General features: G+C 47.7%; 1 protein-coding gene across 1 annotated transcript; it reads left to right on the top strand.

Annotated features, from left to right (window-relative positions):
- Positions 1-337: 337 nt before the first annotated feature.
- LOC102150681 (putative EP400-like protein) lies at positions 338-26,810 on the top strand. Its single transcript, XM_070220475.1, has 9 exons — positions 338-485; positions 3,125-4,453; positions 7,960-8,070; positions 15,992-16,177; positions 17,688-17,861; positions 17,952-18,248; positions 22,625-22,712; positions 23,306-23,507; positions 25,751-26,810. The coding sequence occupies exons 2-5, from the start codon at positions 3,149-3,151 to the stop codon at positions 17,706-17,708; spliced, it is 1,623 nt and encodes a 540-aa protein (XP_070076576.1). The 5' UTR covers positions 338-485; positions 3,125-3,148; the 3' UTR covers positions 17,709-17,861; positions 17,952-18,248; positions 22,625-22,712; positions 23,306-23,507; positions 25,751-26,810.
- Positions 26,811-27,826: the final 1,016 nt, after the last annotated feature.

Raw genomic sequence — 27,826 nt, forward strand, 5'->3', positions numbered from 1 at the left:
CATTCTCAGCTGCTCTGCCCTGTCTTCTAACGGGGCATCTATTCCCTAATAGGTTACCCTCCCCGGGAGACTTCAGGTTCCGGGATCGCAGCTACTAGACGTGCTTGGTGAGTGCAACAGGCAGTTAAGTGTCTAGTGGGTGGGCGGGCGGAGGGCAAGACAGACTGCAGGTTGGATGCAAGCACGCACGAAGGAAGGAAGGCGTGAACGCGGGTGACGGCCGGAGAAGGGAGCCAGAGGAGTGCGCAGGCGCCGACCGAGGGCCCTGCGCCGACCCCGCCCCGCCCCCCCCCCCCCCCCCCCCCCCCCCCCGGTCCTCCGCCGTCACCTCCTCGCCGAGTCCCAGTGCCCTCGCCAGCGACTGCGCCTGCGCACTGAGGGTTGGCCGGCCGGCCGGTTCTGCCTGGTCCTGTGGGCCGGGCCGCCCCCTCGACCGCGCGGGGTTCATCAGGCCCGGGCGCCACCCCGCACGCGCGGGAGCCGCGGTGAGTGACGGCCCCGTGTCCGCGCCGGGGCGGGGGCCGGCCCTCCCGTCGGCCCCCGCGGCCGCCCCGCACTGTGGAGTAGCCCTCTGTGACCCCTGCTCTGGGGAGCCCCGCCCACGGCGGAGTCGCCCCCCCTCCTCCGTGACCCCTGCTCCGGGGACCCCCGCCCACGGCGGAGTCGCCCCCCCCTCCTCCGTGACCCCTGCTCCGGGGACCCCCGCCCACGGCGGAGTCGCCCCCCCTCCTCCGTGACCCCTGCTCCGGGGACCCCCTCCCACGGCGGAGTCGCCCCCCCTCCTCCGTGACCCCTGCTCCGGGGACCCCCGCCCACGGCGGAGTCGCCCCCCCTCCTCCGTGACCCCTGCTCCGGGGACCCCCGCCCACGGCGGAGTCGCCCCCCCTCCTCCGTGACCCCTGCTCCGGGGACCCCCGCCCACGGCGGAGTCGCCCCCCCCCCCCCGTGACCTCTGCTCCGGGGCCCCCCGCCCCGCCCCGCCCCGGGAGGCCGCTGTCCTTGGTGCTGACGCACGGCCGGTGCGCAGGTGCCCGCGTGGCCGCGGTGGGCCTGCTTCGCCCCCGGAAGGGCGGCCGCCCGGGGCCCGGGCTGCAGGCGAGAACCTGCAAGTGCCGGCTGCCGGCTGCTTGGAGTCTCCAGACGCTGCGGAGAACTTTGATTTGCCAAGTAATGTTTTTGTACTTTGCAATGAGGCATGTTTGTGAGTTAGTTTTAAATACCACAGAATACATCCTCATAAGAAGAATTCAAACAATGTAGAAAACTTGAGAATTCCTTTCTGCCCCGTCCTCCTTAGTCTTCTTTGCCCCCTCGCGCCTGCCCCCTTCTCTGCGCTCAGCAGTGTCTCCAGCGTCTGTTCAAGTCGGAGACAGACAGGCAGTGATTGATGGCTGCGCAGCAGTCCGCAGTGAGGACGTACGTACTTACTCCGTCGTCCCCCAGGGATGGGTTCTTTGCCTCTTTTAAGAAGTTATTATTTTACCAAGTTCAGAGTGGTGCAAAATTTTGCCTACCTGGCTTTACTTACTAAGCAAAAGCAATTTTTAAAAAGAAACATTTTTTTTCCTGAATGTAAAAAAAACCCGTATACCAATTATAGAACATTTAGAAAGTGCAAAAAAGTATAAAAAGGGAAAAAAATCGTTATAATCTGCCCAACACAGCAACAACCATCTATCCACATATTTTGAGTCTTTTTATTAAATCTTTAAAAATTACATAATTTTGGGGGCCAGACCCACAGCTGAGTGGTTAAAGTTCTGCACCCTCTGCTTCACCAGGCGGAGTACTCAGGTTTGGATCCTGGGCAGGACCTACTTCACTCACCAGCCTTGCCGTGGAGGCATCCCACATACAAAGCAGAGGAAGATTGGCATCTTCCTTGAGTGCAAACTATATCATCCCAGGACTGACGCACTGTTCCCTTCTATTTGGTGTTGAATTTACATCCAATTTTCATATAAAACACTGTCATGAGCATCTCTGAGCATCAAACTTTGGCAAAGGCAGCTACAGTAGTTGGTGGTGTTATGGCAACTTTTAAATGTTTCCCCTGAATTTATTTGATGTATTATGAGATCTGAGCTGTCTTATAAAATGCATTTGTCTATAATACATGTACTTTATTAAGAGATATTTGGTAGTGGGGAAACTTCTGTGTTCTGGGCTTTAGTTCCAAGTCACGACTGTGCAGGAGCTGGAGGTTGACCCACAGGAGCTTCAGGTCCCTCTGCACCGTGTGTCTGGTCTGTCTCTGGAACAACTACTTCAGAAGCTCTCTGTCTGCTTCCGTTCACTGCGTTCCACCAGAGAGCTAGCCACCAAGTGGTAATCACTGAGTCCCTCTAGGATTTCGTTTCCAGGGTAGATGCCAAAAACTGTCAGCAGATGTTCAGCCTTCATGCAGGCGCAAATCCAGGGCTCTGCTGCTCGAGCACTGAGATTGGTTGACAATATCCAAATCCAGGCTCAGGGCAAGGCCGAGTCTCGGTAGGACTTATCCAGGTGCCAGCCTCAGTGGCGGGCGCGTGGCCTTGCAGCTGGAGCACCTGGACCTGAAGATGGCTGCTGTCTCTCAGCTCAGGCAAGTGTTCCCCTCTCGTGGCCTCAGTTCCCTCTGTGTAAAATGGGATGATGGTGGAATTGGCCTCGTGGCTTTCTCATGAGCAGTCAGTGAGCTGAGGGGTGGAAAGCCTTTAGACCTGCCCGGAGCACAGAGGCCTGGCCTCAGCAAGTGCGACCCGCTGCCCTTCATCTCCTCGTGCTCCTTCTTGTCCCTGTCCTTGGACCATCAGCTCAGAAGCCACCAGCCAGTAGAACTGAGTTAAGTAGACTCTTTAGTTCATGAAAAATTTGATGTCAAAACGTAATACTGAACATCTCCTGCTAAGCAGTTATTTTAATCTGAAATTGCTCCACTGTAAAGAATTTTTCTACCTGATCAGTTTGTGCCTAATTGTTAATAACCATGGCAGCTGGCTTGCCTAGTCGTAAAGCGGGTAATTAGGGTATGCTTTGTGGTGGGATAGTCAGACTTTCTAAATGCCTGTGAGCAGCAGTTAGAAAGACGAATAGAAATAAAATTTGCCTCACTGAATTTTATCTTGTCTGCATTTTTTTTTAGGAATTATTTCATAAAGAAGCAGCAATGCACCATGGCAGCGGCCCTCAGAATGTCCAGCACCAGCTGCAGAGGTCCAGGGTCTTCGCCAGCAGCGAAGGAGAGGAACAGCAGGCCCATCCAAATCCACCCCAGTCCCCCGCCACACCCTTCGCACCGTCGGCGAGCCCGTCTGCACCCCAGTCACCCGGTTACCAAGTGCAGCAGCTGGTGAACAGGAGTCCGGTGGCTGGGCAGAACGTGAGCATCGCCCTTCAGAATGTTGGACCGGTGGTGGGAGGAAGCCCACAGATCACGCTCGCCCCTCTGCCGCTCCCCAGCCCCACCTCTCCAGGTTTTCAGTTCAGTGCCCAGCAGAGGCGGTTTGAGCATGGATCTCCGTCGTACATCCAGGTTACCTCGCCACTGTCCCAACAGGTGCAGACTCAGAGCCCCACCCAGCCCAGCCCTGGGCCGGGGCCGGGCCTGCAGAGCGTGCGGGCGGGCGCCCCTGGCCCCGGCCTGGGCCTTTGCAGCAGCAGCCCCACCGGGGGCTTTGTGGACGCCAGCGTGCTGGTGAGGCAGATCAGCTTGAGCCCGTCCAGTGGCGGGCACTTTGTGTTTCAGGAGGGCCCGGGCCTCGCCCAGATGGCTCAGGGAGCCCAGGTGCAGCTGCAGCATGCAGGGACTCCCATCTCAGTCAGAGAACGGAGACTTTCGCAGCCCCATGCGCAATCTGGGGGGACCGTCCACCACCTGGGACCCCAGAGCCCTGCGGCCTCGGGTGGGGCCGGCCTGCAGCCCCTGGCCAGCCCCAGCCACATCACCACGGCCAGCTTGCCACCCCAGATCAGCAGCATCATCCAGGGGCAGCTGATCCAGCAGCAGCAGGTGCTGCAGGGGCCGCCGCTGACCAGACCTCTGCTTCCCGGGGTCGGAGTCGGGGTTGGGGGGACTTCAGCATTTGGGATGACGTCCCCACCTCCCCCCACCAGCCCTTCCAGGACCACAGTGCCGCTGGGCCTCTCCAGCCTTCCTCTCACGTCTGCGGGGAGTGCGGGGGTGAGAAAGGCTCCCAAGAAGTTGGAGGAGATCCCCCCGGCCTCCCAGGAGCTGGCTGAGATGAGGAAGCAGTGCCTGGACTACCACTACAGAGAGATGGAGGCGCTGAAGGAGGCCTTCAAGGAGTATTTGATCGAACTGTTTTTCTTGCAACACCTTCAAGGGAACATGATGGATTTCTTAGCTTTTAAGAAGAAACATTATGCCCCGTTACAAGCTTATCTTAGGCAGAACGATTTGGACCCTGAGGAAGAGGAGGAGGAGCAGCAGTCTGAAGTTATTAGTGATGAGGTAAAAATTCTCGTGTTTAATTACTCGTCATGGAAATGGATGTCATGGCTTCTGCCACCGCAAGTGAAATTCAGAGTAGCATCATCTTAAAGCGAGTGTTCTTGGTGTCTTTTACACCAAGTCATTGTTGTAGTGACTGGATAGCTGTCTTAGAGATGTGCAGAGGCCCCCCTGTTTATGGAGGGTAGTTCAGGGGCCCTGCACGTAGCTGAGTCTGCTAGAACTTGCGTGCCGGCCACTCGCCCTTCCCTCTAACTGTCCCTCCAGTTCTTCCCATCGCTGGCCCAGGCTGCGCTGCTCGGAGTGGTGGCGCCCACAGGCCCCTGTGCAGTGCCAGCCGGCAGGCCTGGCCAGGATCGGAAGCTGAGAATCCTGAACACGCACATGTTGGTGTTAGAGTCTCTAAGTTACAGGTCTAACTTAGACTCAAAATGTGTAAGGCACAACTGATGGAATTTAAGGGGGAAATTCTGAAACCCACAATTATAATGATGAGATTTTAGGATATCACAGAAAATAATAAATCTAGGAAATAAAATAATTATAAGGATATAGAACATGTGAACAACACAAATTAACAACATAAATTATCCTGTTTGACTATGTGTATGTATACATATTTAGATATAAATGTGTGTCTGTGTGTAAAAACTTCCACTCAACAAAGTGAAATAATTCTTTTAAAAGATACGTGGACATTTTTTGTAAACTGACCCCAAAGGAGACCTCAATAGAATTTTTAAGAGCCCCATTTGGACCATCCTCTGTGTACAGTGAATAAAATTAGAAATCAATTATTTAGAAAATGTATTATGTTTGGAAACTAAGGAACTTCTAAGGAATTCTTGGGTGGAAGAGAATATCCTAAAGGAAATCATGGACTATTCTGAACTAAATGACATCTGGAGTGCTGTGTCCTCCAGACCTTGTGGGAGAAGGTGAAGTTCCGCTTAGAAAGTCGATTATGTGAGAAGCAAGAAGCGTGGAAGATAAGCATTCTGAAAGCTTTGGTGGTCAGACTAATGTTGGGTTAATTCTTCTATTAATGTCACTTTGGAAGAATAGAAACAAGTTCTTATAGAATCTGACTAGCATCTCAGGAGTCCATATTTGACCGTCGTTTCACAAGAGAATGTTGGGTTCTGCTCACATTTACTGAGATCCAGATTTCTCAGTGCATATTGCCTCCACGTCATGTTGTTCCCATTCCAAGTGCCTGTGTGTTTTAAGTCCGCCCCACTAGCGCCAGCTCTCTTAGCCGACTTCGTCCAGCCGTAAGATATTCGGGGGCTGGCAAGTATCGATTTCAACCAAATTATTTAAGTGGAATTAAGTAACTCTGCCCCGGGGTTATTTACTTGGAGAGTGGTACAAGTCAAAACACGCTTTTCAAACCTTTGAGCAGTTATGTTTATATATATTTTTAAAAACTTTAAAAATCATTAAATCAAGTTTTCAGGAGATTTTCAGGAGTGCTCTAGAAGTCAGTCTGTAAACCCATATTGAGGTGTTAATGCTTTATTTTCTTCAGTATGTTTTTCTAATTTTGCTTCTCAATATAGTAGGATTTCCCCTTGACACCTTTGAGTGATATATTTGTTGTCAATGTATCAGAAACTGTGAGTATCAAGAGAATGGTTCAGGGGCTGGCCCCGTGGCCGAGTGGTTAAGTTCGCACGCTCCGCTGCAGGCGGCCCAGTGTTTCGTTGGTTCGAATCCCGGGCGTGGACATGGCACTGCTCATCAAACCACGCTGAGGCAGCGTCCCACATGCCACAACTAGAAGGACCCACAACGAAGAATATACAACTATGTACCAGGGAGCTTTGGGGAGAAAAAGGAAAAGAAGAAAAATCTTAAAAAAAAAAAAGAGAATGGTTCATCTCTGTCCCTTTTAACCTTTTCAGTAAGGTAAACTACTCCGTAACATTCCGTTTCAGTGTTTTAAAGTTGTGTGAGAAGACGTGTGAGAGGCTTCTCACCTTCCAAGAAGGAGCAAACTCGACTAACAGTTTGTCTCCTTCAACTTCGGGTGACTTGGCCTCCAAATAAACTTCGGGCAGAGGCCTCAGCACGTCCCCTCAGCGTGGACACTAGTCAGAGGACCTCAGAGCTCAGTCTCCTCTTCCCCATCGTGGCATCGCTGGCCACGCCCCAGTGCGCTGAAATGCCTGACACTCCCACTTCCGCAGTATGGTTCTTCTGTGTAAGGTTAAAGGCTTCACTGCCTCCTAACGGAACTAGATTTCCTACTAAGGCCAAGACGTTTAGCCAAGGTCAGCTGTTTTAGGTATTTTGATTAGCAATAGCATTGCAGGTTCCTGGAAGAATGGGAAATGTTTGTACATTTCATTCAAGCTCGCTTGATCACAGAGTTAACTTGATTTTTTTTAAAATTTAATTGTGGTAAAATATGCAGAACATAAAATTTACCATCTTATTTGACTTTTTAAAAGTCTTCATTTTTTCCAGGGTACTGAGAAATATTAAGGTTCAGTTTTTATTATGTATGATGACAATCTGACTTGTAGATGTGTTTAGCTGGATGGACCAGTTTCTTTTCTTGTGTCTCCCCTTGTGAGCTTTGAGTCAATTTAATTTAAGGATCTGTTCATTTGAATGCTCTGGACAAGGAGCAGATATTCCTCTTGAAAGACTCTCATTTGCTTAACTCTAAGAAGTGCGTTATCATGGAAATGTAGGTTAGCTTGTCCTTCTGTTCTGCTTTATCAGATCAAAATGTGTTTTTAAGAGATTGTACATTTTCTTTCTTTCTTTTCTTCTTTTTTTTTCTTTGCTCAGAAAAATTCACCCTGAGCTAACATCTGCTGCCAGTCTTCCTCTTTTTTTTGCTTGAGGAAGATGAACCCTGAGCTAACATCTGTGCCAATCTTCCTCTTTTTTTAATGCTTGAGGAAGATTTGCCCTGACCTAACATCTCTGCCAATCTTCTTCTACTTTGTATGTGGGATGCCTCCACAGCGTGGCTGACGAGTGGTTAGGTCCATGCCTGGGATCTGAACCTGTGAACCCAGGCCGCCAAAGCAGAGCACGCTGAACTGAACTCCTCCACCACAGGGCTGGCCCCTAGATTTTCAGAGTGTGTGTGTGTCATTTGCCTTCTCTCCTCCCCCATATGTGTCCTCCCCAGTCGTCTGCAGTACTGGCGTCCCCTCCCTGCTGGGCTCAGGCCTGTGACTGTCCACTGGAGACATTTGTCCCACCTAACTTGTTACCTGCCAACAATTAAATGTGTCTTATTGAAATGGACTTAAACTGGAGTGAAAACAAAGCTTTTCAGTGCTGAGGTCCTAGTTTTATTCTAACGGTGCCGAGTAACCATGTGTTCAACTGTGTTCACCTAGAATCACATGGTGGCAACCCAGTTATGTCCCCTCGCAGTGAGGTCCCACCGTCTGAGTGTGAGATGCTGGTATTGATCACTTTGAAACGTTTAAAAATGATTTCCCCTTTTGCCTCCTTTCCCTTCAAATATTTTCTCTCAGGTAAAGGTTGTGACGGGAAAGGATGGGCAGACTGGTACTCCTGTTGCTATAGCAACCCAGCTTCCTCCAAATGTTTCTGCTGCTTTTTCATCCCAGCAGCAACCATTTCAGGTACTTTTCGATGGTTCTAAAATGTTGTTTCATCCCAGATTTTCCTCACTCGGATTTGGGGATTTGGTGTTCTCTGGCAGAATCCAGATATTTTCTAAGAGCTTGTCCTTTGTAGTTGAAAGTACATATTGAGAAGACTTCATGAAGTCTCAAAGTTTTAATGCATGAATTATGTTATTTTTTTCCTACTGTTGTTGAAATTAGGAAGTATTTGTCTCTGGTTTATTGGCTAACATCTATCAACTTTTCAGCTGGAATGTTTTTCAGTTTTATTTGCTTTTCTGATACATTTGCTTTTTTATGCTTTTTGTATGATTGTGGCCTCTTTGTGATAGATTTTTCTCCTCTCTCATCTCCCTTTCTTTGTCTGCTTTTTAAAAAAGAATGAAACTTTCTAAATTATTTCCTTGCTAGGGTGAGTTTATTTTGTTCTTTAGACATATTTTAGGGGATGAGTAGCAAAGAACAATGATTCTAGATTTCAGAATACAAGGAAGTACCTGAAAACCCCAGCTGTTACTATGTTCCTGTAAACTGAGAAGAAAGTACACAGAACATAAAAGGTACCATCTTAGCCATTTTTAAGCATGCGGTTCAGTGGCATTAAGTACGTTCACGTTGTTGAGCAACCATCACCACCATGCATCTCCAGAACTTTCCCAAACTGAAACTGTCTCCATTAAACAACAGCTCCCGATATCCCCCTCCCAGCCCCTGGCACCTGCCATTCGACTTTCCACCTCTGTGAATTTGACTCCTCTAGGTCCCCACGTAAGTGGGTTCATACAGTGTCAGGATTTTTTTTTTTTGGTGAGAAAGATTGGCCCTGAGCTAACATCTGTGGCTGATCTTCCTCTATTGTGTTTTTTTGTGTGTGGGATGCCGCCCCCACGTGGCTTGATGAGTGGTGTGCAGGCCCGTGCCCAGGATCCAAAACGGTGACCCCTGGGCCACCAAAGTGGAGTGTGTGAACTTAATCAGCACACCACTGGGCCAGCCCGTCCTTTTAAAAAATGAATTCGTTCATTAGTTAATTAATTTATTATTATTTTGTGTGTGTGAGGAAGATTGTCCCTGAGCTAACATCTGTGCCCGTCTTTCTCTATTTTATATGTGGGATGCCACCACAGCGTGGCTTGATGAGCAATGTGTAGGTCCACGCCCAGGGTCCAAGCTGTGAACCACGGGCGGCCAAAGCAGAGTGCACAAACCGAAGTACTACACCACTGGGCCGGCCCCCACTCTGTTCTAAGGCCTGGTATCATATTCCACTGTGTGGATAGACCACGCTTTGCTTATCCGTTTGGCCGTCATGGACGTTTGGGCTGCTTCCACATTTCGGCTCTTGGGAATCACACTGCTGTGAACATGGGTGTGCAAGTATCTCTTCCAGACCCTGCTTCCAGTTCTTTTGGGTTTATCCCCAGAGGTGGAACTGCTGGATCCAACAACCCTCTGTTTAGTATCTTGACTAGTTGCCATACTGCCTTCCGTAGCTGCTGTACCATTTTATATTCCCACCAGCAGTGTACAAGGGTTCCAATTTCTTCACATCTTCACCAACATTTTCTTTTCTTTTTTTTAATTATCATAGCAATCATCCTAATGGGTGTGCTGTATACTTTTATAGAAAAATATGCACTGAATATATATGTACACACAGCTGAAGACGTTCACAGTTTTAATATTCAATCAACTAGCACCATTGATGGTACAGAATTGACTAGTGAGGGAGGGAGCATTTACGACACAGCTTTACTTCAAAGTGACAGGTGTGGCCTTGGCAGCACATGTAAAGCCCAGAGGAAGGGTCCTCCTGGAGGAGGCGGAAGGACAGGGGCCTCTCGTGAGCAGAGGTGGGGCCGTCTTGGGGGAAAGCCGCGCTCCATTTGTGCCCTGGGGGGTGCTGGGACCACACACGGACCACAGGCTGCTCAGCTCCCTTCTCACACCCGTGTTCTTAACAACTGAAACTGAGTTCAGTGTGAGTCTCAAACCCAGTGGCCGTGGGGAATGTGAATTTTCTTTAATTTTTGTAAATTGATTATTGTCTGTGGAAGCATTTAGGAAGCCCTGGTTTTCACCTTAATAAATATTTTGTCACCTCCTCTTTAGTGATCTGCATTGTAGCAGATACAAAAGAAATAGCATTCCAAAGTTTCTGCCCTTGAGTCTTCTTGGAACATGAGTTAGAAAATATTAGAAGGAGCACAGGACGGCGCAGAGTAAAGCGTGAAAGTGCTTTCAGCCAAGTGCCCAAGTGTGCGGGATACTCACTAGGCGCTTCCGTTGGCAGGAGTGAGACCTGCAACTCGTGTTTGTGATGGTCTCTCATCTCTCTCTTCCCACCCTCTCCAGCCCTCCCCCGTTCTGTTAGCCAGCCTCTCCGCCCCTTCCCTGCTCCTTTTCTTGTCATTCTTTTTTTTTTTTAAAGATTTTATTTTTTTCCTTTTTCTCCCCAAAGCCCCCGGTACATAGTTGTATATTCTTCGTTGTGGGTCCTTCTAGTTGTGGCATGTGGGACGCTGCCTCAGCGTGGTTTGACGAGCAGTGCCATGTCCACGCCTGGGATTCAAACCAACGAAACACTGGGCCGCCTGCAGTGGAGCGCGCGAACTTAACCACTTGGCCACGGGGCCAGCCCCTCTTGTCATTCTTTATTTCTGCTCGGTGCCTGGCCCTGCTGCATGCATTGTCATGTTTAGGCCTGGGAGCAGGGGTGAGACGGGAGGGGGCACAGAGGCTTCAGGCGCTTGGGATGGTCTTCTGGTGCTTGGCCGGAAGAGACGGTGTTAGTTTTACCTTTGAGGTTTATTTCTTCAACACCACCCTACCCAAAGAATAAGTACTAATTGTCGAGTTGAATCTGGTTGGTTAGAAAAAGGTTGATCACTAACTTGGAGTACTTATTCCGTGTGCTTTAGGTGGGAAGCAGCTAGATGATTGGGGTATAGGTAATAAAGATTAACTCAGTCTTTAAGGGAAACTCTATAAAAATGCAGCAGGCACAGACACAATGTTAAAATGAATGGGCAACCCCAGGTGTCGCATGGAAATACAGGGCCCTGAGGCAGTTTCACAAGTTCAAAGACAGAGTGGAGTCACCTAGTAGGTTTAATCAGAAAATAAAAATTAGGTGGTTAGAATATTTGAATTTTTAAAATAATGTTAAAAATTAAGATTGTCTTGGGGCCGACCCCTTGGCCTAGTGGTTAAGTACATTGGCCTGGGTTCAGTTCCTGGGCACGGACCTACACCACTTGTAGGCAGCCATGCTGTGGTGGCAACCCACATACAAAATAGAGGAGGACTGACACACATGTTGACTCAGGACAAATCTTCCTCAGGCAAAAAGAGGAAGATTGGCAAAAGACATTAGCTTGGGATGAATCCTCCTAAGCAAAAAAAAAAAAAAAAAAAGGAAGATTGTCTTTGTGATCCCCTTACTGAACAAATCAAAAGCTGAATACAGAGTTTTAAGTGATTTATCCAAGGACAGATGGATAGTTGGAGGAAAAGCCAGGATTTAAAACTAAATATCACCCTAGTCAGGGTGTGACCCTAAATATAACCTCAACAGGGTGTGACCCTAAATATCGCCCAGTCAGGGTATAAATCTAAATAGCATTTCAGTCAAGGTGTGAACCTAAAAAGCACCTCAGTCAGAGTGTGACCTAAATATCACTCCAGTCAGGAACTGAACCTAAATATCATGCCAGTGAGGATGTGACCCTAAATATCACCCCAGTCAGGATCTAAACCTAAATATCACTCAGTCAGTATCTGGTTCTAAATATCACCTGCTTTAAGGTGTGAACCTAAGAATCACGTTAGTCAGGGTATGAACCTAGACATCATTCCAGTCAGGGTAGATCTCTAAATATCACCTAGTCAGTGTGTGACCCTAAGTATCACCCCAGTGAGAATGTGACCCTATGTTTCACCCCAGTTAGGGTGTGAACCACTGTAAACCTAGATATCATCCCAGGCAGGGAGTCACCCTAAATATCACCTTGGTCAGACCGTTAACCCTAAATATCACTTCAGTCAGGGTATGACCCTAAATATCACCCCAATTAGGATGTGGACCTAAATATCACTCCCCTTAGATTCTAAACCTAAATATTGCCTCAGCCAGGATCTGACTCTAAATATCACTTTGGTCAAGGTTTGACTCTAAAAATCACCTCAGTCAGGATATGACCTAAATATGACTCCAGTCAAGGTGGGACTCTAAATATCACCTAGTCAGGGGGTGACCCTAAATAATACCCCTAGTAGGGTGTTAATCTAAATATCTCTCCAGTCAAGATCTGAACCTAAATATGACTCTTGTCAGGATGTGAACCTAAAATTACCTCAGTCAGGCTGTTAACCCTAAAAATCACCTCCGTCAGCACGTGAACCTAAATATCCCATCAGAGTGTGACCCTAAATATCACCCCAGTTATTTTGGAACCTAAATATCACTCTATTCAAGGTGGGACTCTAAATATCATCTAGTCGGGGTGTGACCCTAAGTATCACCCCTCTCAAGATGTGACCATGAAAAGACCTCCATTCAGAGTGCGCCCCTAAATCTTTCCACAGTTAGGGTGTGAACCTAAATATCACTTCCATTAGATTCTAAACAAAAATATTGCCTAGTTAGGATCTGACTCTGAATATCACCTCACTCAAAATGTGAATCTAAAAATCACCTCAGTCAGGTTGTGAACCTAACTATCCCTCCAGTCAGAATGTGAACCTGAATATCACTCCAAAGTGGGACTCGAAATATCACCTCCTCAGAGTGTGACACTAAATATAATCATAGTCAGGGTGTGATCCTAAATGTCACCCCAGTCAGGATGTTGACCCTAAAAATCACTGCTGTCAGGGTGTGATTCTAGTAAGATCCCAGCCACACTGTGACCTGGAATATCACCTCAGTTAGGATAGAACCTAAGTATTGCTCCCATCAGATTCTAAACCTAAATATGCCTCAGTCAGGATATGATCCTAAATACCACCTCAGTCAAGGTGTGAACCTAAAAATCACCTCAATCATGGTGTGACTCTAAATTTCACTCTAGTTAGGGTGTCCAGCACCCTAACCTAAAGATCACTCCAGGCAGGTAGTGGCCCAAAATGTCACGCGAGTTCAGGTATAAACCTAAAAATCACCTCAGTTAGAATCAGACCCTGAATATCACATCAGTCAGGCTGTCAGCCCTAAAAATCACTTCAGTCAGGGTGTGACCCTAAATATTACCACAGTCAGCATGTGACCTTAAATATCACTCCTAGCAGACTATAAACCTAAATATCACCTTGTCGTGATCTGACCCTATCACTTTGATCTAGGTGTGAACCTAAAAGTCACCCCAATCACAGTGTGAACCTAAACATTAAACAGTGTGAACATAAATCTCCTAAATGTCACTCCAGTCAGAATGTGACCCTAAATATCACCCCAGTTAGGGAGTGAATCTAAATATCACCCCTAGCAGATTCTGAGCCTAAATATTGCCTCAGTCAGGATCTGACCCTGAATTCACCCCAGTCAGGATATTGATCCTAAAAGTCACTCCAGTCAGGGTGTGACCCTGATGCCACCCAGCTAGGGTGTGGATCTAAATATCACTCCCATCAGACTCAGAACCTAAATATCGGTAGTCAGGATCTGACCCTAAAATTCACGTCGGTCAAAGTGTGAACCTAAAAATCACCTCAGTCGGGGTAGGAAGCACGATATCACTCTAGTCAGAATGTGGACCTGAATAGCACCTCAGTCAGGATCTGACCCTATCACTCTAGTCAAGGTGTGACCCTAAACATCACCTCAGTCAGGGTGTGACCCTGAATAACACCTACCATCCAGTTTTCTGGTGTGTATAATAGCCTGATTTTCCTTTGTCAGCTAAGGGAGCTGGCTGTGTAAATATGTTTGTGTGTTTTCAAGGAATTCTATGCTAAAGAAAGTTTAAATCTTACTGGACTATCTGGATAAATTTATGTGCCCTTTTATATATTTTTAAAATTTGGAAATGTCTGCACACAACTTTTATAATATTCTAAACGAATCTAAAAGAAAAGATTTTATAATACTTCTGAAGAAACGTTGCAGCGCCACTATTACATATGTGGCTATAACTTTATATTTATTAGCTCGGTGGGATACTGTGAACAGAAGTTTCTTTCATTAGCATTTCAATCTAAGAAAAAATATATTTGGTAGAATAATCTGAGATCTTACATTCTAAGAAGCTTTGTGTATTTCTTGAAGGTGTTGAAGTATAACCTTGTCCTACATTTACAATGATATTGTAGATGTGATCTCTTTTATCATTTTTTGTATAGATATAAAATGTGTGTAATATGTTAATCGTTACCAAAAGTTTTGCATGCTTTAAATATTTTATTTTCCAATATTTGAGGTTTTCTAGACATCTTTAATTATGACCAAGACATACTTTGTATGATTTCGATTTTTAAAAATTGGCTTAAGTTTATTTTATGGCGTGCACTGCGGTCTGTCTTAGTGAGTGTCCGATGTGTCCTTCAGACGCCTGTGTGTTCTGCTGTTGTTGGGTGGGGCATTCTTTAAACACCAAGCAGGCCTAGTGGGCGATCGTGCTGTGGGGTCCTGTGTGTTGTCCGATTCTCTCTCCGCCTCTTCTGTTGAGCAGTGAGAGGAACGTGGTCGTCTCCAGCTACAGTCGCGGACTTGTCTGTCTCTCCTTTCAGGTCTCTTGGTTTTTGCTTGATGTGTGTTATCGCTCTGTTATTCAGTCCATACACCTTCAGGACTGTTACGTCTTCTTGTGAGCTGACCTTTGATTATTATGCGTAATGTTGAGGATAAAACTCACTGTTTTCCTTTACTCTCACACTTCACTTCTGGCCACCAAATATGTGGCGTTTTCTCACACTGATCAGTTCTCTGACACCAGCTAGGTGTCCTACAATTCAATTCAATTTCACACTATCTGCCTGGAGGCAGTGTCAGACCCCATGGTTTAAGGGCTCAGTCCCACAAGACTGCCACATTTCAGACGCCAATCGCAAGTCTCAGGTTGGCCCCAGTACTTCTGACCGATGAGCTCTAAATGGGGGTCCCCGTTTTAGCTGTGTGCACACGGCGCTGCCCAGCTCCACGACTAGGGTTCCCCCCCTTGGGGCAAAGCCATGAGAGAAAGTGGGAAAGAAAACCTGGAAATTCACCTTTACGTGGTTTGCTTCTCTAAGTTTTAAATCTCCACAATCCTCTTGCTTTTGTTTACTTTTCAGAGTGTTTGCTTCTTCTGGTTTAACCAAAGTTTTTAGTTGTAATTGGTGGGAAAGGTAGGCTATAATGGGCTAGTTCCATCTTGGCCCTATTTTGTGTTGAATATTAGAGTACATCTGATTTTACTGTAATTCTAAGAATAGTTGGAAAGAATTGGAAATGGATTCTATTCTGAAGTCAAAACAGGTTAAAAATAATTGTATTTAGTTATCAATACTAGACAGCAGGTTTTGACATAACGTGTACTGGGTTAGGAGTCAGGATAGCTAAATATTTTCTGAAACTTTTTACTAATTAGTGATGAGATACTGGATAAGTTACAGCTTTTCTCTGTGCTGCTGTTTTCTTCTCTGTAAGAAAGAGACAATAGTAACTTCCTCCGTTAAGTTGTAATCCCGTGAGGGTGGAACATCAGTGTGGCAGTGTCACCAGAGGTGCACCGAGAGGCATGGACCCCGGTTCTTTGCAGGCGGCGCTGACAGACTACAGCAGAGCCGCAAGGGGGAATCTCATGGTGACGGCTTTAGGGAAGTGAAAGGCCACTCACGGGTTCTTGCTCAGTCTCCTAGTCTAAACAAGTGATGCAAGGATTGGACCGTAATCTGATCTGTGACTCCATCTGGTGCAGATGGTCCTGCTCCTGCCTTTCAGGAAAACCAGATCCATCAGCAAATAGCAGAGTCGAGGAAAACAGGCCTGTGGTCAGTGAGGCAGCTGCCAAAACTGCAGGAGGCGCCGCGCCCCAGATCGCACTGGGACCATCTGCTGGGGGAAGTGCAGTGGATGGCCACCGACTTCGCCCAGGAGAGGAGGTGGAAGGTGGCCGCTGCCAAGAAGGTAGGTTTGAACAGTAAACTTCGTGGAAATTCTAGTATTTAAGAGAACTCAAGAAGTCATTGTATTAGGTAATAGATTTCTAAATTAAATATTGCTTATTTAATGTTGATTTTTTCCTTACTAACTCTAAGACTTTCCCTGACTCTATAGTTTATACCCTTTCATTTACTTTATAGCATCCAGTGGGTGCCTGCGTGGCGTGAGGCTGTGTCTAGAGGTGTTAAGGACCAACGCGGGGGAGCCCCGTCCTTGCCTCTCACAGTGTCTCTCGGAAGACAGGGTGTCTGTAAACCGGAGACCAGGACACACGCTGCACACAGACAGAGGCCACAGAAGGGGTAGAGATAGAGAGTGTGGGAGACCAGAGGAGCAAAGATCGCCTCTGCCTGCGAGGCTACAAGGATGACTTTTGACCAGGGGTTTAAAGAACTTCTGGGACGAGAAATAGCAGAACATTCCATATGATATAGAGGAAGACTTGTTTCCCCAAAGCCCACAGAGTGTGTTTGGGGAATATAAAGGGACTCATTTTGGTAGGGTCACGGGGCACGTGCAGGTGAGGCTAGACAGACGGACCGGGTCAGGACGTGGGGGACCTGGGATGGCCGGGACAGGAATGCAGACTGTGTGTGGTATCTCCCGGGGGCCCCTGAGCACAGGCAGACCAGAAGGTGACAGTGCAGGGCGAGAGCTTCGTGAGGAGCTGGGCTGAGGTGCGCCGAGACCGGAGTGTCAGAGACCGGCCTTCCAGGAAGCCCCAGTGACGGTGAGCGGCGGCACAGCTGCAGGAGTGGGGCGCTCCTCAGAGACAGTGGGACTGGAGGGTGGGCCTTTGGGGAGGGTTTCCTTGGGGTAGGTTGAGTAAGAGGGGCTCAGTGCTATGTAGTCGTAGCTTGAAAGGCTGACAGCTTCTTTATCTGACGAGCGCATTGCCAGCAGGTAGGGAATGACCGGGAGGTCGCCATAAATGCAGGTGGACTTGGGAAGCAGGCGGGGCTGGGGAGAGACTGAGAACCACCCCCCCCCCCCCACCAGGGTGTGTCTGGTGAGGCCCAGGAGTAGATGCGACCCACAACCGAGAGAGGAAGGGACTCGGGCCTTCACCAGCGGGAGAAGCCTTCCCAGCGTGTCTTCTCTTACGGCCTGACAGCTCGTCGAGCTTTTCTACTCGTGGACTCTTTCATACCAATGGGCGTTTCAGCTGATCTGACTTGAGAAGGATTAATCTTTGAATGATTGTTGAGTAGAAGGCTCTGTGACGATGGTAGTTCATACTTCATCTTGACTTTGTTGGTCACTAACATAAAAGTCTTCAGCTGATAATAAAGGGATATTTTTTTCTAGGAGAATATCCACCTCACTTTTTAATATTGATTATCATTAGAATTGTCCATGAGCAGTAGAAGAAATGAATACTAAAATTGGAAAGAGGGGACTCTCTTTGGAATTCTGCCCTGCTAAATATGTGTATCTAGTAAAAAAGAAGTCTCCATATTCCCTGTGTGTTTAGAGACCCTCACTGTTGATGTGATGATAATTTCCGATGGTCAGGACTATGGCTCAGTACCATGAAGAGAGGAGGCGCCATGAAGTGAGAGCCGAGAAGGAAGAACAGAACAAGTTGAGGTGAGCTGCTGCCTCGATTGCCAGAGAAATGGAATATTTCTGGTCTAATATTGAACAGGTAAACACTGTTTTCCTCTGCCATTTTCTCTCAAATTTTAACTTGGAAACTAATGATTTTATGTTTTAATTCATGGTTTTCTTCTTTTAGGTAGTATAAATTAAACTGCAAATTGAATTTCAAGAGAAACAAAAGAAGGCACTGTTTGAATAAACATCCAAAAAGAGGTAACTGATTGAGATATTGTGTACTTGTTCAGAAAAGCATTCTGTGGTTTTTATGTTATCAGTGGCAACACACTTTCAAGGTGAGCTGTTAGAATCCGTCTGCATGCCTGGGCTGCGGCTCATGAGATGGAAGCCTTGTCAACATTATGAGCTATACTTTGTAGAAGAGGACTCCAGGGTGTTTGAAGGGAGCGCTCAACTTGAAAACAGGAGTGTTGTGGTAAGTGTTTTAATTATGATGTTACAATTGTAGTCTCTGCTTTCAGTGACAGAGGTTTCAAAGCAATATCATCCTTTGTGGGACAACCCCAATCACTTAGTCCTCTGGTCTGCCCTCCAGAGGGCATATCCAGCTATGATCTCTGGAACCACCTGGAAAGAGTCGATTTTAAAAATAGATTTTCCTAGGATTACTTAAAATCAAAACACCCTGTGTGGCCATACTCTTGGTTTGTCCATCCTAGAATTTGTGCCAGCCAGTGACGATGAGGTGTGTAGCCTGTGGCAGGTCTGATCAGTGTAAGGGCATCATATTGGTTCACACCATATCTACAATTCAAAAATCCCCAAAGCTCTAAAAACGGAACTGTTTTCCCCAGTGCAGCATGGACTCCCGCAGCAAAACCTGGCCGAGACGGGCTGGTTCACTCATCCTGCTCAGTGTGTGTTTGGGTATTGGCTGGAGGTGCTTCCAGGCTCCGCTGGGGGTCTTATGAATATTTTAACCATGATGATTTTATTACCTTACTAAAATCTGAAATAGAATTCCAAACCCTATGTGACCCTGAGGATTTTGGATAAGGGATTGTGTACCTACACTATAAATAAGCCATGTTGTTTACGTTTATTGGTATCTGAACAGTGGCTTTCAAATGTGGGCGTGTCCTCTAGCTGTGACTGGGGATGAGAAACCTCCTGCGGGGGCTTTCCTGGGGGCTCCACGTTGAGGAGCGGGTGAAGATTCTTTTTTCTCATATAATATTTTTGAATTGGTTTTGGATAGGTAGTGCACTCACGTGGTTCTCTTCCTTCTATATGCCCTCCCCAGGCCACTGCTGCCACTCGTTTCTCATGTGTCTTCCCAGGAGTATTAGCAAGTTTAGTGGACTTGATGTTTTCTTCATTTACGGGAAAAGTTAGGTGCTGTAATGGGTTTTCCGAATTTGAAAATGTATATTCTTTTTACCTGTCAAGAGTATTTCATGCTTTCTTCTTAGTGATAATACTTGGTTTCCCATTTTGAACTAAGACTTCCCTTCAGGAAAGAAGAGGAAAGCGAGCACACCTGTCAGGGACGAAGGGGGGCGGTCATGTTCAGAAATGTCTGCTCTCAGAGATGTTTGTTTTGTTTGTTCACCTGTCGAGTGTCCAGTGCATTCTTCCCAGACTCCTTAAGTAAAGATAAGGAATGTCTAAGGTTCAGTTCAAGTGTTAAGTATCATATGTTAAGTGGCAGTGAAAGAAAAGTGTTATTTTTTTCTTGCCAATTAGTGGGTAAAATTTTCAGACAAAATATGATATTATGTGAAATATAATTTTAGTTAAAATGCAGTAATCTTACTGTTTGGAAGTAGACTATATTCTGTTCATCAAAGCAGTATGATGATTAATCTCATGTCAGAAAATAAAAATTAGGACGTCCCTTTTCTTTTTTTCTAGTTGCGTCTCGCGTGCCTGGTATTGGATTGGTTACCATCTTGCTTCATGGCACCCTCTCACCTTGGTCTGTGCCAGGCCCTCTTTCCTTCATCTCTTTGTTTCTGTGACGTAATTGTCTCCTGTGAATCCACCAGCGAGCATGACGACAGGAGCCAGGACCCACGCGGCGCGGGCCTCTGTCTTCCTGCCCCACTGCCCTCCTGAGGCAGCCACCTTCCGGGTCCCGGCACCCTCTTCCCCGGCGCCTTTCTCTCCCGCAGTTTCATTAGAGCCTCTTGTTTTTCCAAAGAGTGTCTGTATGTTTTCTAGCTGCCTTTGTGGAATACTTTCTCCTTTGCTCGCTGACCGGCCATGACTCCTCCAAAGAGTGTCCAGGTTCTGTGTGTGGAGGGGTCAGCTGCTGGGGTTGCCGTCTCTCCTTGTGCCAGTTCCACGTCGCCATGACATTTAGCCTCATGAGAAGTCTCGGTATCCAGGAGGGCAGGCCCCTCCGTGCTGTTCTTCCTCAGAGGGCTTGGCCCTTGGTGCTTGACCCTTTATTCTTATATGTATGTATTTTACAATCCATTCCCGCATGAAATTCCATGAAAACTCCTGGTGGGATTTTGATGGAAATTGCAATGAACTCTTGGATAGGTTTGGGGAGAATTGACAGCTTCATCATAAAAATGTTTCTGTTTCTGACCGTGGTGTGGCTAAACATTTATTTACATCTTTTTAACGTCTCTTGATAACTTTTTAAAATTTTACCCATGGAAGTTTGGCACATCTTTTGTTAGGGCTATTCCCTAGAGACTTCATATTCTTTGATGCTATTGCAAATGATGTGTTGTTGTTGTTTTTTTTAAATAAAGTCAGATTTATTGAGGTACAATTTACAAACAGTAAAGTGCACGCAATTTAGTGTACGGTGCTGTGAGTTTTGACCATACATACCACCATATCGCCATCACCACGTCCAGGGAGGAGCAGGTCCACCACCCTACAGCTCCCTCAGTACTCTGTCGGCAGCCTCCTCGCTCCCACAGCCTCTGGCGGCCCTGGGCACTTTCTGGGCCTTGTGTTTGTCCTCACAGGATGACACGTCGATGGGATGGTGGCCGGGGGCCTGGCTTCGCTCGTCCAGCTCAGTGTATTTGGGACTCGTCCCCGTTGCAGTGTTCGTCTCTTCTTCTTGATCAGTGGCGTTCCACCGCGCAGACGCCTCAGAGTCTGTTTATCGCTCGCCAGTTGAAGGACAGCGGTTGTTTGGATCCTGATGTTTTTGATGTTTGTGGATCCTTATTCACAGGGCATTTACCATGAATGGATGTTTTTGGTCAGATGCTTTTTCTGCATCTGTTGAGAGGATCGCCTGGTTTTTCAACTTTAGTTTGTTGATAAGATGAATTACATTGATACTTAGATTATATTAATATCTCGAATTTTAAGTGTCGATTGTTACAGATATGCTTGTGCTTTCTCTCCTATTTTTCCCCGAAGTATTTAATCGCTCTCAATTCTTATACTTAGAGAATCTCCTGGATTTGCTCCTCCAGTTACGTTAGTGTATCCTCCAGAAATTCTTTCCATTCTGCGTCTCTTTGTGGCAGACGTCCTGAAGAATGGTGTGCAGGCCTCTGGCACTGCCCTGACTTTGCTCCCAGAGCATGTGCACTTGTGTCTGAGGCCCCGGCCAGCGGCCTGCAGCGAGGAGCCCAGCCTTCATTGTTCCAGGGCCACGTCGAGGAGGAGCAGGCGGGGCTTCCTCTCCTTCCACGGTCGTGCCGGCTGCCCTTCCCCAGCTGCAGCCACGACATTTATCCCCTCCCCGCCCCGGCCCCACACAGCCCCATCCCAAGGCTCCTCGTTGTTTTCCCCTGTTGTTCCTCAGTCTTGTGATTTCTTAAATTTCTTGTCTAGTCTCTAGGGTCGATGTGTTAAACAGAGGTGACCTCTCAGGAGCCCTTCTTCATTTTAAATAACCAACATGTAAGTTGTGTAGCTGCTTAGTAAATACATTACTAAGTAAAAATTTAGTAAATAGTTTGTCGAGTGTTTACCTAAAATGAAAATGGAATCGTTTCTTTTCATTATGTGTATTGGCTCACATGCTCAGTTTGGAGAAAAATCCTAGATTATTTTTGGATTTCTATTACTGATAGTTGTATCTGGGGCTTCAAAGAAGGAAGCAAACTGCGGGGCTGGCACAGTTGGAAATTACAACTCTTCTTCTTGAGCAGCTGGGGTGAAATCACCATTCCAGGACATTGATCTGCAGTGATGTGCAGGAGCAGGCCGAGGGTGGAGAGCCTGCGGGGCGTCGACCGCTGTCCCGCAGACAGAGTGGGTGTGATGACGCTGCGATGAGGACGGAGGGTCAGCGCTGAATGGCCTTCCCGAGGAGAGACCGAGCGATCTGGTGGAATATCGCTGACGGTGACCGGGGTGCAGAGATGCTTTTCAGAATCTTCGTTTCCTGTTAAATTGCATTGATAACTTGTTGTTTCTTGATGTAGGTGAGAGAAAGTGCTTCTAGTTCATTAAAAAATCTTTTTTTTAAAACAAAAAATGAAATAATTTTGTTTTCTGAAAAATAACTTGTTTCAATTAGTTCATTTTAATGCATTTGAAATCTGCTTCCAAGGAGCAGGTGTCAATCTTTCCTGATAACAACCGTTTCAAATTCTTGCCCAGACTTTCAACCTTAGGATAGAAGCATATAATCTGAAAATATGACTTTCTTTTTAAAGTAAAGAATAACCACCTGAAAGCAGTGCTTCCGGGAATGTGTTGCGTGTGGACTTCCAGCCCCATGGAGCTCTCTCTTTCCTCCCTGTGAAGTGTCCTCCTCGATCCTGCTTCTGACTCTCAGAACACCCTATGTGAGGATTATTAAGAAAAATCGCTGTTAAGCGGGGGTTTAATTGTGTCTGTTGGACATAATTTTGATTTCAGTGGAAGATGAAGAGGAAACAATTGAAGAAGCAGAAATGGAAGAAGGAACAGAAATGATCAGGCGAGCTGTCCCCCTGGGCGCGGGAAGGTCAGTGGTCTCTCGTCTGACTTTTCGTTTTCATTTCGTGTCGAGTCTGTCGGAGCCCTGCTCCCCGTCATGAAGCGAGGTTCTCTCCTGACGAAGCCTCCGTCACAGAGACGGCAGGTTCAGAGTGTCGGAGAAAAGTGCAGTGAAATGGGTAACATGTCACAGCACCTAACCAATAGTTTTAGTTTGAAATTTTGTTACTGGTTCTTTTAAATAGAAGACACAAAATTCTTAGAATTAGCCTGAGACGTGGCCTGGTGCTTGGAATTTCAGTAATTACTTGAAGAACTGGATTGAGTTAAACTGAACCTACCATGAAAATTGAAGATGGCCTTCTTTAAATAAAGCCATGTTAGAAGGAATCCGAAATGCTCCACCATATTCCTGGGAATAGGAAAAACATCATCTATTTAATTACTATTAATCGTGACTACAAGCTCTGGGAGGTTGTTAACAAAATACTTCTTTTATGTTTGTACTGAGAAATTTACTTATGCATTATTAACTTATTGACAAATGTTTTTTGAGAGGCTGCTACCAGAGATCCAAATTCTTATCAGTTTCCCACTGTATTTCTCTCTTTATTCCCACAGGCATAGCAAACTCAAAATCCTGCTTTGCTCCCCAGCTTGGGGAATGCTACAACCCTCATTCATTCATTCATCTGTTCATACATTCAGCATAAAATGTTCCCTGAGCGCTCACCGGGTGTCCGGTCTGATGACCGCAGCGTATACGGCACTGCATAGAAGAGACTCGCCTCGCCTGCTAGGGTCCAGGAGGCGTTAAGCATCGGTACGTGAACGACAAACACATCATCATGAGTTGTAGTAGGGGGAGAAGATGATATTTAAACTGACGCCCCATGAGGCCAGGAGTGGGGGGACGAGCCCCATAAAGACCCAGGGCATGGCGTGTTTGCAGCGGCTCCACTGTGTGTGTCAGACCCTGAAGGACACTGTCAGGGGCGTGAGTGTAACCTGAGTGCACTGGGGAAATGGCAAAGGGTTTAAGGGAGTGACTGGGTTTGATTCCTATTTCTAAGAGACTGTCCTTGCTGCTGGGTGGAGTGGAATACAGGGCACGCCAGAGGAGATGGGGCTGCGTGGAGGCTCGGGGGCTGTGGTTTGAACCGACGGGGGGTTGGGGGGGGGGCGGCGCCACTGTGGAGAAATTGCTGGAGTGGAAACAGCCTGGGGCAGGGCGAGAGGGGCAGTGAGTTTTCTGGCTAGACAACTGGGGTGGATGGTCAGTCCTTGACTCAGATGGGAGGATGGGGGCCACAGGCTGGGAAGAGACTTGTCCAGGAGTTGGTTTTAGCGTATATGAAGTTTGTGATATCTGTGGGGCATCCTGTTGTCAATACCAAGGGGGCAGTTACATATACCAGGCTGGAGGCCACAGGAGGAGAGAGGCCAGGACTTGAGCCAGACCTGGGGGGTGGCCAGCAGAGGGATGGCGTCAACCATGGAGTGCGCGCGCTCCCCCAGGGAGAGAGTGTACATGGAAAAGCTGAGGTTCCCACATCTCGAGGGAAAGGAGCCGGCAGAGCTGATGGAGAGAGAAGACGGTGTGGGGAAGGGCCCCAGAGTGTGGTCCCGTAGGGGTCGGTGATCCTGGCCAGCACCCAGTGGGGAGCTCTTTACGCTCCTTGCCTCATTCTGCCTCCCAAGCTCCTCAGGGCCTGTTTCGCAGCTGGGGAGACATGGGCTTTAGGAGACACTTGTCAGCCACCTGTTGGCTTGCCCCTTGGTGCCAAGGCAGGGCCTTACTGTGCCGATGCTGTCAAACCTGAGCGCATGGAGGGCTCCTTAGCCGCTTCCGCTTTCTTTGTCCTCTGAGACCACCGTTCCGCTGCCTTGCTCACTCAACCTGTGTCTGTCCCCTCTGCCCAGCGCAGAGCTGGTCCAGCATTATCATCACGGCACCTGGCTGAGCCCAGCTGTCCCGCAAGCCTGTCCACCTGACTGAGTGCCCGAGCCGCCCCGTGTAGGTGCAGACTGACTCCACGTGGTTTTAGCCCAGATCCCCGCAGGCCGCGCTTTCTTGCTCTTCCCAGTGTTTTGGATGTCACTCTCCAAGAAGATTCTGCTGCACTTTCTCCTGTCTCTCGACCCCACTGTCCTCTCCTTTCTCCATCGCTCTCATGTTGGGATGCTGGTCCTGCCTCTCCCTTGTGGGGCACAGAAGCACTCACGCTGAGCCTGGTGTTATCTCCCCGACACCTGTGGGTGCCTGCCCAGCCCGTGTGCCCAGTCCCACCCTGCGGGCTCTGCCCCCTGGCCCCTCTCGACTTCTCAGAGCTGCGCTTCTGAACCGATGCTCTCTCCACGTCGTCGGTTTTTCTCTCCTTGCTGGACCATTCCCGCCGACACGCCGAGTGGTTCACACCCCACAACCTCCCCCAGCTCTACCTCCCCCCGTCCTCTTCTAAGTGCACACCTCAGTTGCCACTGCTCCTCGCACTCTTTCTGTCCTTGGGCCCCTTCAGTCCAGCTTCTGTCTAGGGTACTGGTGGCCTTTGTGTGGCCAAGGCCAGTGCCGCATGTGTGGGTGCACACTCTCGGCCCCTCTCCACACCGTTGACCACACCTGCACTCTCGGGGACACTCTCTCCTTGGCTGTCTGGTTTCCTCTTACCTCGCTGACCACCCCTGCTGAGTGTCCCTTTCTGGCTCCTCCATAGCTGTTGGGCTTTTAAACGCAGGGATGCCCCCTCAGTATTGGGTCCTTGTCCTGTCCTTTCTCTGTGTACCTCATTCTAGGTGAGCCCTTCAGTTCCTTGGCTTCAGACACCACCTGAATGTCGGTGACTCCCAGCTTGTATTTCTAACTGGACCTTCCCACTCGGTTCCCAACGACACATCTGTTGACTGCTTGACACTTCCACGGGGTGCCCCCAGCCCTCAGATGTAGGTGATTCCCTTCCCCAAGCTGCCTTCCTCAGCCTTCCCCACCTCAGCCAGGGGCCCTCACCCACCTCTGCAGTGAGGAGCCGTTCCCAGCGCTGGGGCTCACGGGCTTCTCCATCCTCTCAGCCTCACAGCCAGCCCACCAGCACCCCTGGGATCTGCCACAACCTGTGACTTGAATCGTCCCTTTCCTTCCGTCTACACTGCATCACCCTGGGAATCGCCAGCGCTGCACTGCTCAGAGGTTTTAGTCTCAAGACCCTTTATACTTGTAAATATCACTGAGGACCCCAAGAACTTTTGTTTGTGTCGTGTTCCCCATACCAGAACGTAAAACTGACAAATTAATAATCATTTACTAATTTGCTAAAATAATAGTGTACCAATTACATGTTAACATACATAAATTTTTATGAAAAATAACTATTCTTTCAAAAAAGTTAGTGAGAAGAGTGGCGTTGTTTTACATTTCTGCAAACCTCGTTGATGCCCGCCTTAACTGAAGGCAGGTGGGTCCTCATCCCTGCTTCTTTCTGTCCAGTCTGTTCTGTGCATCCTTTAGCTGTCTGTGAAGAGAGTCTGCCCTCTCACAGATGTGTAGCTGGGAAGGGGGAAGCTATTTTAATAACTTTTTTGTATAATTGAGGAAAATCCCTTTTTTGATTCTATTACCAAAACTTGACAAGTGATAGATTCTTGTTTTTAATATAACAGTTTTGTTGTGATATAATTCACATACCATAAAATTCATCCTTTTAAAGTATACTGTTCAGTGATTTCTAGTATTCTCAGACTTGTACATCCATCACAATTATCAAATTCTGGAACATTCTCATCACTCCCAAAAGAAACCCCAAACCCATTACCAGTCACTTCTCATCCCCCCAACCCCCAGTCCCTGGAAACCACTATTCTGCTTTCTGTCTCTGTGGATTTGCCTATTCTGGATAGTTCATATAAATCTAGTCATACGATATGTGGTCTCTTGGGTCTGTCTTAGCGTCATGTTGTCAGGGTTCGTCCATGTTGTAGTGTGTGTAGCACTTCATTCCTTTCTGTGACTGAATGGTGGTCCGTTGTACGGATTTGCCACATTTTGTCTATCCATTCATCAGTTGATACACATTTGGTTTTTTCCACCTTTTGTCTGTTATGAATCATGCTGCTGTGAACATTCATGTACAAATTTTTGTGTGGACGTTTTTTCGGTTCTCTTGGGCACATACCTAGGAGTGGAATTCCTGGGTCCTGTGTTAACTCTCTGTTTAGCTTTCTGAGGGGCTGCTGCACTGTTTTCGAAAGTAGCTGCACCCTTTGTATTCTCACCAGCCTTGCAGGAGAGTTACAATTTCTCCGCATCCTCTCCCATGCACGTTATTGTATGTTTTTTTCATATATAGTCATCCTGTGCATTTGAAGACCACCCCCACTGCAGACACTAGCCACGAGTTAGGGGTTCCCAGACCCTAGCCTTCTGACCAGCTAGCTACAAATTCTGGGGTTCTCACTACCCATTCAAGTTTGACAGTTCGCTAGAGTGACTCACAGAGCTCAGGAAAGCTCTGTCCGTACGATTACAGTTTTATTAGAGCGAAAGGGTACGAATGAGACCAGCCAAAGGGAGAGATGCATGAGGCCAGCTCCAAGAGGGGCCCAGACGTGAAGCTTTGTCTTCCTCAGGGACGCATCCCCCTCCCAGCACGTCAACATGTGACAGTCAGAGTGTTGCCAGCAGGGATGCTCACCTGAGCTTTGGCATCCAGAGTTTTTACCGGGGTTTTGTGACCAGGGCACAATTGATTGAATCATTGCCCATGTCACGCAGTCTCTGCCCCTCCTCTCCCCAGAGGTTGGGCTGGTATCAAACCTGCCCATCTTTCTGCATAGCCAGCCCCCACCCTGAGGCATCTCACTGGCATAAACTAGCAGGTGTGGTCTGGGGGCCCACCGTGAATAATACTCTCCCATCACTCAGGAAGTTCCGGGGGCGTGAAGGGACCTCCCAGGACAGCACAGCGGCCGGGCAAGGGCTTTACTCTGCAGGTGGATTCTTGAAGGTCAGTTCCAGCGTGGACTCTGAACCCAGGCCAGTCAGTGTTTGTTCTCTGTTACATTAAAATCCACTCTGTCTTACTTCATACCACTGAACTCTATGCCTAAAAAGGGTCACGATGGTAAATTTTATCTTCTGTGTATTTTAAC

This window comes from Equus caballus, chromosome 8 (assembly GCF_041296265.1).
Source record: "Equus caballus isolate H_3958 breed thoroughbred chromosome 8, TB-T2T, whole genome shotgun sequence".
NCBI classification, from domain to species: Eukaryota; Metazoa; Chordata; class Mammalia; order Perissodactyla; family Equidae; genus Equus; species Equus caballus.

Coding starts and splice junctions, on each gene's coding strand:
- LOC102150681 (XM_070220475.1), top strand. CDS start 3,149: ATGCACCATGGCAGCGGCCCTCAGAATGTCCAGCACCAGCTGCAGAGG. Junction 4,454..7,959: donor CTGAAGTTATTAGTGATGAG/GTAAAAATTCTC, acceptor ATTTTCTCTCAG/GTAAAGGTTGTGACGGGAAA. Junction 16,178..17,687: donor AGGTGGCCGCTGCCAAGAAG/GTAGGTTTGAAC, acceptor CTGTGTGTTTAG/AGACCCTCACTGTTGATGTG.